Source organism: Branchiostoma belcheri, unplaced genomic scaffold (assembly GCF_001625305.1).
Source record: "Branchiostoma belcheri isolate BF01 breed outbred unplaced genomic scaffold, Haploidv18h27 scaffold67, whole genome shotgun sequence".
In the NCBI taxonomy this organism is placed as follows: Eukaryota; Metazoa; Chordata; class Leptocardii; order Amphioxiformes; family Branchiostomatidae; genus Branchiostoma; species Branchiostoma belcheri.
The window spans coordinates 20,628-33,757 of NW_017804320.1; the positions used below are offsets into that span (position 1 = coordinate 20,628).

Sequence of the window (13,130 nt, forward strand, 5' to 3'; positions counted from 1 at the left end):
GACACTTGACAATGCCCATGTTTTCTAAATTTTGCAGCAAAGTTTTTGCAATCTATGGAAGGTTTTAGGTGTTTTGGAAAGAAAAGGGGTATGTCCGTATGTGAAATGGTCTTTTATGGTAATAAGTCCGGACTCGGTTCTTGACTTTTAGGTTTCTTTTGGACTTGAACCTAACCATTCTTACAAGTCCCGATCCAAGTCCAGTGAACCGGTACGCAGCACTACCTAGGACAAATATGTTGACTGTGGCTCCTACTATAGAATTTGGGGCTACTAGTACACTGTGACTAGTATGCCTTGTCCTTTTTTTCAACCTGTTGTTAGCTTTCTTTGATCTACAAAAATGAACGACCAATAAATCAAATTGAGTGGCCTTAAAGAATTGCCTGTGCTGTGTTTACCTCTGCATCCCCTAGCTTGCATAAGTATGTTGCTATCACCGGTTATCTGGAATCGTCACATGATCATGGGAACAGTCTTCACACCTTTTGTTTGTATACATCATGACCTGTATTGCAATGGGCCATACTGATTTAAAATTACAATTTGGGAGTGATTATTGTAAATTGACAACTTTTTTATAACTTTGAAATGATAATGCAGTAAAACAGTAAACTTATTTTCCCTTACAGAGACACAAGTGAAAGATAAATATATTGACATAGGGTCCTCTTTCATCACATTTCACATATTATTACAACTGATCCCCCTATGGGCCATTCAACTGATAACTTAATTAACCAGGCTGGCCCTGCTCCTAGAATAAAACTGGCTCAGAATTTCTGAATAATTCAATCCTACTGGCCAGTTTGGAATTAACTGAACTTCAAGTTCAGTTAGCTTTCAACTTCAAGTGCTTGCAGAAATTGCCATCTTACCCAATGAAACAGAACCTTCTTACAAATGTATGGCTTACCATAACATTTCATCTTTTTTCATCAACATTTTTGTCAAATTGTCATACAAACCATGAATGTGGATGAAATTAAACTGAACTAAACCAGTTAGGGGACTAGAGACCTGTATCTGGGCATAGTGGATTCCAGTAAACCAGACCATGACAGCAACATACCTATGAATACTTAGCCTGCCACACTTGTCGAGACTCAACAAGTGGCGTAGACTCTCGGGCGTGGGAGGTGCAAGTAGCCCGAGCCCTGCAAGCAGTTCTGCCAAACCTGAAAATACTCAAGACAGAAGTTAATCTCAAGTTCTAAAATGTATGAATGAGGGAAAGACAATCCTGGAACGCTCTGATCTCTTCATTTTCATATAAATCGTCTTTTAATAGTGAAACAAACAAGGTATTATTACAAACAAAACTCTTAAGCTATCTTTTTTTTCTTTCTTGGATCACACAATATTAGTATTTTCTTCAGTTTTAGATGTCAAACCCTTAGATACAAGGGCTTGGCTCACAAAATGCAAGTTTAAAAAGACTACTAAAAATATACAAGAGAAACCTCTACAATCCACAAGAACAAAGGAGGTTGAAGTTCACATGGATACCTTTGATACCGATACCTACGCTTAATTTTAACCATTTGGGATCTGTATGTCCATTACTGCTCCACATGTCTCTCCAAGTAGAATGTGTGTGCGCCTTCACGCACCATTTGGAAAGAAAAGAGGTACACTTTTAAATCTCTGAGTGGGTACAAAGTAGGTTGCTGAGAACTGGTAATAGACCATTCAGACTACTCCTGTAGAACTGGTATTTCATGTGGGGAAAAAGATTTTAATAAGGTATAGAAAATTTTCTTTTCTCTATCTCAGGCCTTACCAGTTTTCAGCAATGAGCTATCAAGGTAACTACCAGTATTACTTCTAAAGTAAAGCATTATGTACAGCAACTTTTTTTTTCCTGTATCTTACACCATTTCTGAATAACAAAAATGACTCAAAAGCATATAGCAGTGCCACAGCACTTCTGGTATGTACAATGTCTGGTATATACAATGTCTGACCTTACTGGTTATGGGCACAATTTTGCAAGTTTCCTGGTTTCAGTATATTCTACGTTAACACAATTCACACATTTTCAAAACCTCAGGAAATAATGCATCTAGTATTACCGCATTGCAAAACCAGAAAAAAATGTCTTGCTTGAACTTGAATGCACAAAGCAAACTTGTAATCTAAGTGTATAAATGAATGGTTATGGAAATGTGTGAAGCGTGTAAGAAGCTAATACCTCCTTACCAAGTAATCTGGTGGGCTGAAATTGACAAAGTAGTGCCCGTGGAAGTAGACTGGACGCTGGAACAACTGCTCGCATCTGGAACACCATTGCTACAAGGGAATAGAGCATAAAGCGTAAAACCAGACAAAATACAAATGTACAGTAAGTACTATTGCTGGAAAACCATGCATTTTGAACTGGTCCCTCAATCTGATACACAATGTGCTCATCTAGTGGATTTACAGGTTTCAACCTTTTCCATGCTAACTTTTTACTGGCTACAATATAAGTCACTCAGATGGTTATTTTACATTGCCACAAGTCTTCCAGGTGTTCAGTTCTGCTATTTGCCATGTTTCAAGCTGTTATTTTGACATGCCATGTTCAATGTTGTTTCTGCGACCGCATGTCCACAGATATCCAGCAGTTTCCTTTGGGAACGACACAGTTGTTACCGTTTTCAACCGTTTTGTACCACACTGTTACCATCATGACAACCCAGGGTTCAGTCACTGGCGCTCTCCCCCGATGGCCATGTGTGCGCACTTGCTGCAGAACTCCAGAGAAACTTGGTCCTTGTTCACGTGAAGGCAAACCCCGCCGCTGTTGTCTGTGTGCCTCCTCTTCTTCCCTTTCGAGTAGTCGTGGTCCTTCTCTCCAGCTTTTCTCTTGCGGTTGGAGGGAAAGGAGGTGCTGAGAGACACGCCTTCAGTAGCATCAATGTTCTTCAACAGGTTGGAAAGCGTGCTCTGATTGGCCAGCACACTTTTGAGGTACTCCAGCTCCTCCTCCAAGGATGCGATGGTTGTCTCCATCTTATTCTTTTCCTTCTTCAGGGAGGTGTTTTCCTTCTGGAGATTGTCGACTCTCCCCTCAAGATCTTGGAGGTAGAGCTTCTTCTTCAGTCTGTTCTGACGCGCAGACTCAGCGTTTCTCTTCTTCTGGTTCGAATCCTCTGGTTCCTGGCGCGCCTGTGTTGGCGCGGTTGGGGTTGGCGCGGGTGTTGTCGCTGTTGTTGGCCGTTTTGTGAGTTGTTCGATGGTTTTAGGCGGTAGCACTGGCAACTTTACTTTGAGTACCATGTGAGTCTTCTTACCGTTGTCGTTACTCTGCGACATATTCACGTTTTCCACCCTCCTTTCCTCACCCCCAAAGAGACCGCGAATCGCTTCTTCCTCCTCGTCCTGGTCTGCCTTGGTGAGATGTAGGTTGTCGAAGTTGAAGTCTGACGATTGTAGCTCGGCAAAGAGCTGGTCTGCGGCGTCACTGGCGTAGTCTTCTGTGCTACTGGCGGGACTTGCCATGCTGCGGTCCGACTCGTGAGACGGCGACGTGGCGAAGTTCTGCTCGCCCTCCAGCCCGAGGCCGAAAGAGTCGAATGAATCCAGGCTGTCTAGCAAGGGTAGAAAATTGTCGTCGAATAAATCAGCCATTGTGACGGACAGACACAGAACACAAGGTTAGGAACTCAGTGGGTCTACGGATGGCGGTTATTCAGTCAGAGTGGAGTGTCTGGACAAAGACTTTTCCTTGCCCTGAATTATCGTGCCAAACAATCCTGGTTTCGGAGGTCAAATTTGGACAATTTTAACAGTTAGAATGAACCAACATGCATTCAAGACGTCCAGGATAAAATATTGAAACTACCTTCAGGGCATTAACCAGCAAAAACCTACCAGAAAGTCCAGAAAAGCTCAGATAAACCGCTCAGGATAGACCCACACTTTTCTCTTTCAAACGACACTGCGACGTATCTAGGCAAAGATGGCGACTCTCGTCACTTGACTATTGCTGATTGGTCAATATTAGTCATGTGGTCAATATCCGCGTTTTTCATTGGTTGATTAAAAATAGCTTATGACGTGTTCAGCACGCCCGCGAAACGTCGGACCGACGTTGTTTCACCGGTTTACAGACACTATTTCAGACATCCGCCAAAGCAAGAAATAATTCCTAGGTCAATGAAATTATTTCAACAAAATGAAACAAGATTCTCTAAGCATTTATGACGTTTTCTATTAGCACTCATTATATCATTAGATACCTACACTTTTAAATAGATTTTACTGTCAGAAAGTAGAGTTGTGGTTGTAGACAAAATATGAGATTGTGATGCGTCTACACATTTGCTGGGTCATGCTGGGTCATACCATTCACTCTGAAGGGAGAGTACTCAAAAAAAGTGATCATTATTTTCTATCTGTGCTTTTTTATTAACATAATAAAAGGTGCTTATTCATCATAAACTATGGTAGACTATACATTTTTAACAGTTGATAGATAGTAGGTATTGTAATATTTGTTTTTGAAAAAATAGTTGTGTTACTATACCCCCACATTTGGCTGTTGTCATTTCCCATTTCGGGAAAATAAAGACAAGAGAATGGACAAGAATTAGCTAAAGGCAAAAATATTACTAGACTACTTTTTTTTGTCTCCTGTGTGCCATACATCAATTTCAATCTTTCTGATCATTATAGAATGAAGGAAATTTTGGTAAACTTTAGTTGGCATGCGCCATGACCCTAATTTCAGGGGGTCAGGATACGGAAGTAGCAGTGCGGAGTTTCGTGTGAAAGAATAAGACAAAAATATTGCTCTCAAAAATGTCGTCTTCGGACATGGAGACGCCTTCCGTTGCCGAAGTCTTTCCCTCTCCCGTCAGTGGTAACCACTGGGACCCGTGCTTCAGCAAAGACTGGGAGAAAGAGCGACCGACACAGCAGTGCGTCCTCAGAATAAAAAGGCGAGTCAAACCTCATCTCCAAGCAGATGTCGGGGTGGAAGATTTTGATACCATAATTTGTATAGAAAATGCTCTTCACGGAGTATGATAACATGCTAGATTATGAAAGCAACTCTAGGTAATTTGTGATACCAGGTATTATTTTAATCCTTTTAAGGAAGAGTCAGTTGCATGATAGAAATGATCGAATAACGTTAGGTCAAATGTAACATAACATCAGACATTTAGTAACATGTCATTTGTTTCCCTACAAAATTGTGTTTTTATTCTGGCGTTTTACTATCAATACGACTAAATACTAGTAGTATGTATAAGGAAAATTTCTAGTAGAGTACTGTAATTTAGCTACACCCAGAAACATTAGAATTTAGATAAAGCTCATTTGAATGGCAGTTACACTGTAATGTTACACTAGTAATGAAATTTTTGTTGGGGCTCTAAGTTAACCAACTTTCAAAATACAGTACTTTGCCTCCATATTCCAACTTAAGTAGTGTATTAAGAGCCCACAAATGTAATCACTGTACTACTGTAAACGTACTGTATTTTGTGTGGGGTCGGGTGGTGTAGTGGTTAGAGCTATGACTATGAAGCGGGGAGACCCGGGTTCGAGTCTGAGCTGTACCCTGGACATGTGCCCCGACGTTGTGCCCTTGGGAAAGGCACTTTACATGAATTCTTCACTCCACCCAGGTGTGAATGGGTACCTCACTTCCGTTGGGGAAAGTCATATTGAGGTCACCTTGTGGTGCCGAATGGCAGCCGCACAGACCCTTGTGACAGTTCCAAAAAAAAAAATTGTGGAACAAAATATGTGTATCATGTGTATTATTTGATTGGTGTAATTGTTGTGCTTTATATTGATTATTATGTGATATCCTGCATCAATTCAGCCGTAAAGGCTGTGACTGCACGGGTACTGTTTGGACAATAACAAAAAAATCAGTCCTGTAATAATATCTGTGCTGTTTTATAACTCTAGGGACATCATGAGCATCTATAAAGAACCTCCACCTGGTATGTTTGTTGTACCTGACTCAGAAGATGTCACAAAGGTAAGTGTTTCGGCAATGAGCCTGAGTGACAGTTCATTTTGTGTATTTTGTCCATTCCACAACACAACAACACTTGGCCAAATACCCATACATGTATAGCCTCCATAGCATGTCAAAAACGGGGTTTGGGGGGTCTTCAGGGTCTTTGGGATCATTTATGTGCTATTTTCTGATTGCATATAGACAACATAGCCGGCCTGGTTGAATTACCCCCGTTTTTAGAACTGGGCTAATCAGAAAACAGCCGAAGACCACCAAACCCCCAGTTCTATAAGCCTGCTACGGAGGTTATACATGTAGTTGTATGAGGTTTGGAATACAACAATACCTCCTAAATAAAAACAAAATTTTTAGAAGAAATTACAAATAACTTTTGTGTTTTGGTTTACTTATGAGGTAAAGTATATATAAATACATGTATTGTACAGCTATCAGTTTCACAAATCACACAACTAGCATGTACAAATGTACTTTTAATTTTTCTTGTATGCAAGAAAAAATGAATGTAGAAACATATTACAAGACGTAGTGTTTTGAAAGTTGTAGTAGACTATAGCTTGTTCCCAGTTACAGCAATTTGCAAAATTGATTGTCGAAACAAAAAACAACATTAAGTACATTACTAGACAGCCTAAGTTATGTTTAACCTTAGGCTACACCGATTTAATTTTATGGATGACATCCTCTGAAGACCCCCAAACTAGTGCGTGCGGGCGAATAAAAAAAATTCTGGCCAAAAATAAAAATGGTACTAAACCACAGGAATACATAAATTGGTATTGTGAATTTGCGGCAGTACATAGTGAAGTATACGACAAACTAGGACATGCTGGCTTTTGTGGAATTGATGAATCGGCACTGTACGTATGTACTGAGTTCTTGAGTTGTGAAGGTTCGGTAGCCCGTCCTCTAGAGTTACAACCGGCTCCGTATTGTCGCTAACTACCATGGACAACCCAGGTCTAGATTGATATCTTAGAGCCTCGGAGGACGTGATCTTTTTTTTTTTTTTTAAGAACAGGTGAAAATCAATGCGCGCGGGGATGTCATCCATAAAATTAAGTCGGTGTGGCCTTACCGGTATTTCTGCAACAGGTCCATCCATCAAGTTTGTGTTGGTATGTGGCAATGAGAAGGTTTAAATAGACAATTAACCAGTGCAAACATTACCTTACAGATCCATGCACTGATCACCGGTCCCTTTGACACCCCCTATGAGGGTGGTTTCTTCCATTTCCTGATCCGGTTTCCACCAGATTACCCCATCCGACCCCCCAGGGTCAAGCTGATGACCACAGACGGGGAACAAGTACGCTTCAACCCCAACCTCTACAAGAACGGGAAAGTCTGTCTCAGTATCCTCGGGTGAGACGTCATGTTGTTGAATCAGCGTGCAAAATACTGTACCTGGTTGCCCAGTTGCAACCAAATTTTACTTGGGGCAACCTCTTTTTGAACCTAGGTAGCCCAGTGTGTTACCTGAATTTTAAGAATGCCCCCCCCCCCAAAAGAAATCATGCCCACTTGGCTTGCATCACTGTATCCAGCAGATGCTTTTTAATTTTAGGTATTAATGGCTATTACTAGTAACAGTTAACTAAAGGCTGTTAGAAATATTGTCAAAGGCTTATGTATGTAATATTACTTAATTTGAGGAAAGTAGTAACTTATAGGTGGGGCAACCTAAAATTCTGAGGGGCAACCTAGTTTTTGCCGTAGGCTGCCCACTGGGCAACCTGGTTCAAAAAAGTATTTTGTACACTGTTGAATGTGCAGTTCAAACAATAGGCTGAGCTTGACTTTCCGTCACAATTAGCCATTCAAGTTGAACCAATGATAGCATACCAATTCGTGGTTTGACCAAGGAATAGGTTGTATTATGTATCTAAAACGTAATCTAGAATATAATGGACTGTGGCCAGTTTGTTTGCCAGTGTTCTCCTAGCATATCTTTTCATTTCTCCTGAGTTTGCCTAAAGTTTGATTATTGTTTTCAGTACATGGACTGGTCCAGCCTGGAGCCCTGCCCAGTCCCTCTCCAGTGTTCTTATCTCCATCCAGTCTCTGATGAATGAGAAACCTTACCACAACGAGCCAGGCTTTGAACAGGTCTGTACAAAATGAACCAGGCTTTGAACAGGTCTGTACAAACTGAGCCAGGCTTTGAACAGGTCTGTACAAACCTTACCACAATGAGCCAGGCTTTGAACAGGTCTGTACAAACCTTACCACAACGAGCCAGGCTTTGAACAGGTCTGTACAAACCTTACCACAATGAGCCAGGCTTTGAACAGGTCTGTACAAACCTTACCACAATGAGCCAGGCTTTGAACAGGTCTGTACAAAGCTGACCACAACGAGCCAGGCTTTGAACAGGTCTGTACAAACCAGTGGCATTTAGCTGTGAGTCGAAAATAATGTATAAGGCTTCAAATTGAGAAGTTTTTCCAACATAACCAAACTGAGAATTCTTTTTACACTTACAGGAGAGAAATGTAGGAGATGCCCAGAGGTATAATGAGTGCATCAGACATGAGACCATCAGAGTAGCAGTGTGCGGGATGACTGAGGGACGATGCTGTCATCTTCCCGATCAGCTCAGGTCTGCTTCAGATTCTATCAAACTTTTCAAAGTTAACGGAGCCCATTGGTGTATAACTAGGGCTCAAAATTAAAGGTGGTCCGATGGTGGTAAAATTTAGGCTGGGACAACTAAAAAGACACTTTGGGACATTTTTGGGACAATCGAAAAATAATCAAAATCAAAATGTCAGCTCTTCTTTTGTCTATCAGGCACACTTCCCGGCTTTTGGATCCAGAAAAGTCCCCCGAATTTCCTGTCTACTTTGCAATTATAGTGCGACTGGGAGTGAACTAAAGTTGACTTCAAGTTGACACAATACTTCCCAAAAATCAGATTGGGACAGTTCATCCTCACTTTGGGACAATTGAGATTTATTTTTGGGCAGTGCTGGGACAATAGGAAGAAAAGTTAATTCGAGGCCTGGTATACCCAAATTTTTCTACAACAAATGTCCATGGTAGTTCCTGTTAATTCAGGAGTACCAGTAAGGGTTTTTAGTGGCTGTTCTATGCCCATGCGGTGGCTATGTAGGACTGGTGGATACAACTCAGTGTTACTAGTACCATGAAGTGTGGCTCATGTAGCGTCTTTTGAGTTGTGTTACGATTTTTAAAAATCAGATATGTTTGTCAGCACAGTTACATTTTTCACACTTTCAAATGCATTTAACATTTTGTATGAGATTTGGAATTTACTTCAAAACTAACTGTAGTTTTGATGCTGTTTTCCAGAGGAGTGATGGAAAAGTCTTTCCCGGAGTTTTATGACTACTACACCTCCACCTGCAGGGACAGACTCCATCTGGACGGCTCCAACATGCAGGTTGGTGAGGCCTAGGAAACAAAATGTTGTGTTTTTGATTTCCCGACAGACCCTGGTAAAAGCTTCAATCCAAAATGCGAAGAAAAAGTCAACTTTCCGTTGTTTTATGCAGCCTTTATTCAGTGTATTTCATGAATCTGTTAAACATGAACTTGAGAGCATTTCTGTGGGAAATTGGGTTTGGGCACATACGCTAAAAGGGGGCCTGAATGGGGTGGGGGGGGGTAGTGGTTCCTGACGCTGAATTCAGAAACCTCTCGATTATGCTTTTACGATAAAATTCCAAGTGGCTACAACACATAACGTACATTAAAACGGCGAATATGCTCTATGTAAAATGCGTCAGTTACGCTCTACGTTGAATTAGAGCGGTCTGTCTACGCTCTATGTAGCATTAAAACAGGCGATTATGCTCTACGGAAAAGGGCATGCGGGCTCCCCTAGAATAATGGTTTGATTGTTTTTCAGGATCCCTTTGGAGAAAAGAGAGGTATTTTCCAGTACTCCCAGCTCCTAGAAAGACTGGAGGTCATCAGGAGAAGAATAGGTGAAGGGTCAGAGGACATGACCTCTGACCTAGACAGTGACAACAGTGACCTGGACTCTCAGGAGGTGTCCGAAGCTCAGGAAAATCAGAATCTCAGTCCGGGCACCAGCAGTAGTGGGTAGATTATTATCTTAACAAAGAAAAAGAATCATATATATTAGCATTTAGTTCATCCCTATTTAAAGTGTTAAGAGTCACTCTTTATTAGGAGAGTGAATACTATTACTCTATACAAGTAGGCCTAAGGCCACAGAAAGTAAATTTTATAGATGACATCCTCCCCAGACTCCAAATCTAATGCGAGCAGGCGAAAAAAAACAAGGCGGGCCAAAAAAACAAGGTGCCTACATTTTAAAATTTTGACTCAATCATTGTACAAATGGTTTTGATTCAGTGGGAACATCACATATGCACAGCCAGCATCACATATCACTGCATCAAAGTAAGAAACAAAACATTAAATCAGAGCCTTTTCTTGTCTCTTCTCTTCATAGTTATCTGCCATCCACTTCTGGCATGGCAACAGATATCTTTGCCCATTTTTTGGCATGTTGACCACTGTCAGAAGGCAACAAAATTTCTTCCCCCCCCCCCCAAAATCAGTTAAAAGTTAATGCGCACGCTGATGTCATCTATAAAAATTACTTGCTGTGGCCTTAGTCAGAATTGGTCAGAAAAGTATACTTGTCAAGTCCTGTATTGTTTGAGGGACTTCAAACCATTTTGATCCCCCATTTATGTTTTTTTTTTCGCAGGCAATTCCCTCATGTCATATAGAACTTATAAGCCCGTAGGGTACTAGTGGAGAGTTACAACTGTACTATATTTTGCAATTATGTAACATTAACAGTGAATGTTGGCATGGGCAAACTGAAGATTCTGGATTTAAAAGATGAGTGGATTTAACTTGAAACTTGACACACAGTAGCTTTATGTCCTACTGTGGTACCAATGTAACGTTATGTGTATCATAAGTCAGTTAATACATCAAGTACAGTACCAAGATCTCTAGACAAGCTTAGAATTGACCATGTTCAGGGCCTCCAAACACTACACTATCACTACTTGGTGTACATGTACTGAAAGGCCACTCCAATTTAATTTGTTGGTTCTCGGATTTGCCTCTTCATTTTCTTCTGATTTGACAAAAAAAAAGATTCTGATTCTGAATCAACTCAGAAATGCTCATATTTTGCCCCCAACATTTTAGGAAAGTCCTTTTCTTCCTTGTTCCTACAGTTTTTCCATCTATCAATGCAGTGGTTTGATTAAAAGTTCAAAATTCATTGTTTAGATATTAACCCAGCCTTTTGCGTTGACTTTATGGCTCCTATCGTAGCATTTGGGGCTATAATAGGATGCCTAGACCTGTTTTTATTTTTTCGCCCTGTCGTTTCATAGTATTTCCGAAAAAATCCGAGAACCAACAAATTAAATTGGTGTGGCCTAATATTAATTCAACATTATCATGGTAAATTTTATTTCAATGAGGAGTAATTTGTTTGAAACTGGGATAGACTATAGCAATGAGCTTTCACCATGAACGCTCCTTCATATAGGCAGTTGTCTATATCTTATAAAAATTATGTATCAATGTTATTTATTGCTTATACAATGTAATGTTGAAGCTGTTTCTTCTGAGCTCAAACACTGTTTGGATCTGGCAACTGAAGACGGTAACAGAACAAAAGTTTGAAAACAAGCATTCACGAGTTTCCCATCCCCAGAATGCATTGCAAAAACAGGGGTCTAAACCTCATTTGCATAGGACAGGAAGGCATTCGAATGATCCTGTTGAGCTTGTTTGTCAGTGTCAGTGAAGTTTTTTTTGAATATGTGGTTTGTAACGTTATAGTGGTAATGCTATTATTATAGTGATGCTGTAACAAACCACAAAAACACAAAAACGTCATTCTCTATTTGTTGTCAGATTCGACCCATAGTAATTTAATTAATGTTGAGCATAAAATGCCCCAACACCTCAAAACACACTGAAAAACAAGCTGTTTAACATCAACAGGATCATTCCGATGCCTTCCTGTACTATGCAAGTGAGGTTTAGACCCCTGTTTTTGCAATGCATTCTGGGGATGGGAAACTTGTGAATGTAACTTCCTGGGTACCATCCTGGTTAGTTTATGTCTGCTCACACAGTTGGTAGTGACTGTGGGAGTGGATGTCAACTAACCCAGGCTATAGTATATGTAACAGAAGATGAAGATGACTTTCCAGTAAGAACTGTGTAACCATTTCACCAATTGCAAGAGTCAACAAGGTATTAAAATAAAGTTGAGTTTAACAATGTGGCAACTATTCATTACTTGTAATGTTTTGGTGGTACCAGACAGGCAGAGTTTAGCCTGCCAGGTGCAATCCGATTTTTAATGACAACCCTGAAAAAATTTTTGGGGGGTTGTCATTACAAATCAGATGGTACCCAGGCCAGGCAGAGTTGTTGAAGCTGTTGATAACTGTTACAAGTATGATTGATTCTTTGCAGTATTAATGCAGTTTCCCCTAGCTGAACATCATCAAATTAAACTATACAAATTTGGTGCCAAACGGCTACCTCATCATGCTTAGGGAAACTGGCAAACACAGATATTAGGCCACAGCAAGTAATTTCTATGGATGCCATCAGCGCGCACATTAATTTTTGCCTGATTTTGGAAAAAAAAAATTTTGTTTGCGTTCTGACAGTGACAACATGCCGAAAAGGGGCAAAGATGTCTGTTGTCATGCCAGAAGGTCGATGGCAGATAACTATGAAGAGAGGAGACAGGAAAAGGCTCTGATTTAATGTTTTGTTTCTTACTTTGATGCAGTGATAAGTGATGGCTGTGTAAAGTTATACATGTATGTGATGTTCCCACTGAATCAAAACCATTTGTACAGTGATTGAGTTAAAATTTTTAAATGAACCTTGTTTTTTTCGCCAAAAAGTAGTTACTCAAGCAACTGGATATGATGTCTTTCAAAATCATATCCAGTTGCTTGAGTAACTGCTTTTTGGCGTATCATATTACCTGGATGTCTAACCTTCATCGACGTACATGTATATATAAAAAAAAAAAGATACGTATCTTGTTTTTTTTCACCCGCTCGCATTAGATTTGGGGTCTGCGGTGGATGTCATCCATAAAATTTACTTGCTGTGGCCTTACACTAAGTTACAGAGTATTACCAAGCTCCCT

General features: G+C 40.4%; 2 protein-coding genes across 4 annotated transcripts; one reads left to right on the forward strand and one right to left on the reverse strand.

Annotated features, from left to right (window-relative positions):
• Positions 1 to 1,249: 1,249 nt before the first annotated feature.
• Positions 1,250 to 3,982, reverse strand: LOC109483939 (CREB/ATF bZIP transcription factor-like). Of its 3 annotated transcripts, none has more exons than XM_019787079.1 (2): positions 3,859 to 3,982; positions 1,250 to 3,575 (listed from the first exon to the last, which is right to left on the reverse strand). In XM_019787079.1, exon 2 carries the CDS (start codon positions 3,484 to 3,486, stop codon positions 2,692 to 2,694), a length of 795 nt encoding a protein of 264 aa, XP_019642638.1. In that variant the 5' UTR covers positions 3,487 to 3,575; positions 3,859 to 3,982; the 3' UTR covers positions 1,250 to 2,691. The 3 variants fall into 3 exon arrangements, with proteins under 3 accessions (XP_019642638.1, XP_019642639.1, XP_019642637.1); XM_019787080.1 differs by having other exon boundaries at positions 1,250 to 3,571; positions 3,859 to 3,979; XM_019787078.1 differs by having other exon boundaries at positions 1,250 to 1,603; positions 2,203 to 3,971.
• Positions 3,983 to 4,521: 539 nt separating this feature from the next.
• LOC109483940 (ubiquitin-conjugating enzyme E2 Z-like) lies at positions 4,522 to 10,284 on the forward strand. Its single transcript, XM_019787081.1, has 7 exons — positions 4,522 to 4,928; positions 5,911 to 5,983; positions 7,161 to 7,348; positions 7,981 to 8,092; positions 8,470 to 8,585; positions 9,299 to 9,389; positions 9,858 to 10,284. The coding sequence occupies exons 1-7, from the start codon at positions 4,789 to 4,791 to the stop codon at positions 10,056 to 10,058; spliced, it is 921 nt and encodes a 306-aa protein (XP_019642640.1). The 5' UTR covers positions 4,522 to 4,788; the 3' UTR covers positions 10,059 to 10,284.
• Positions 10,285 to 13,130: the final 2,846 nt, after the last annotated feature.

Excerpts from the sequence above, each read along its gene's own strand:
- LOC109483939 (XM_019787078.1), bottom strand. The coding sequence starts at position 3,615 with ATGGCTGATTTATTCGACGACAATTTTCTACCCTTGCTAGACAGCCTG.
- LOC109483940 (XM_019787081.1), top strand. The coding sequence starts at position 4,789 with ATGTCGTCTTCGGACATGGAGACGCCTTCCGTTGCCGAAGTCTTTCCC. Across the intron at positions 8,586-9,298 it reads CATCTTCCCGATCAGCTCAG|AGGAGTGATGGAAAAGTCTT; the intron begins GTCTGCTTCAGA and ends GCTGTTTTCCAG. Across the intron at positions 9,390-9,857 it reads TGGACGGCTCCAACATGCAG|GATCCCTTTGGAGAAAAGAG; the intron begins GTTGGTGAGGCC and ends ATTGTTTTTCAG.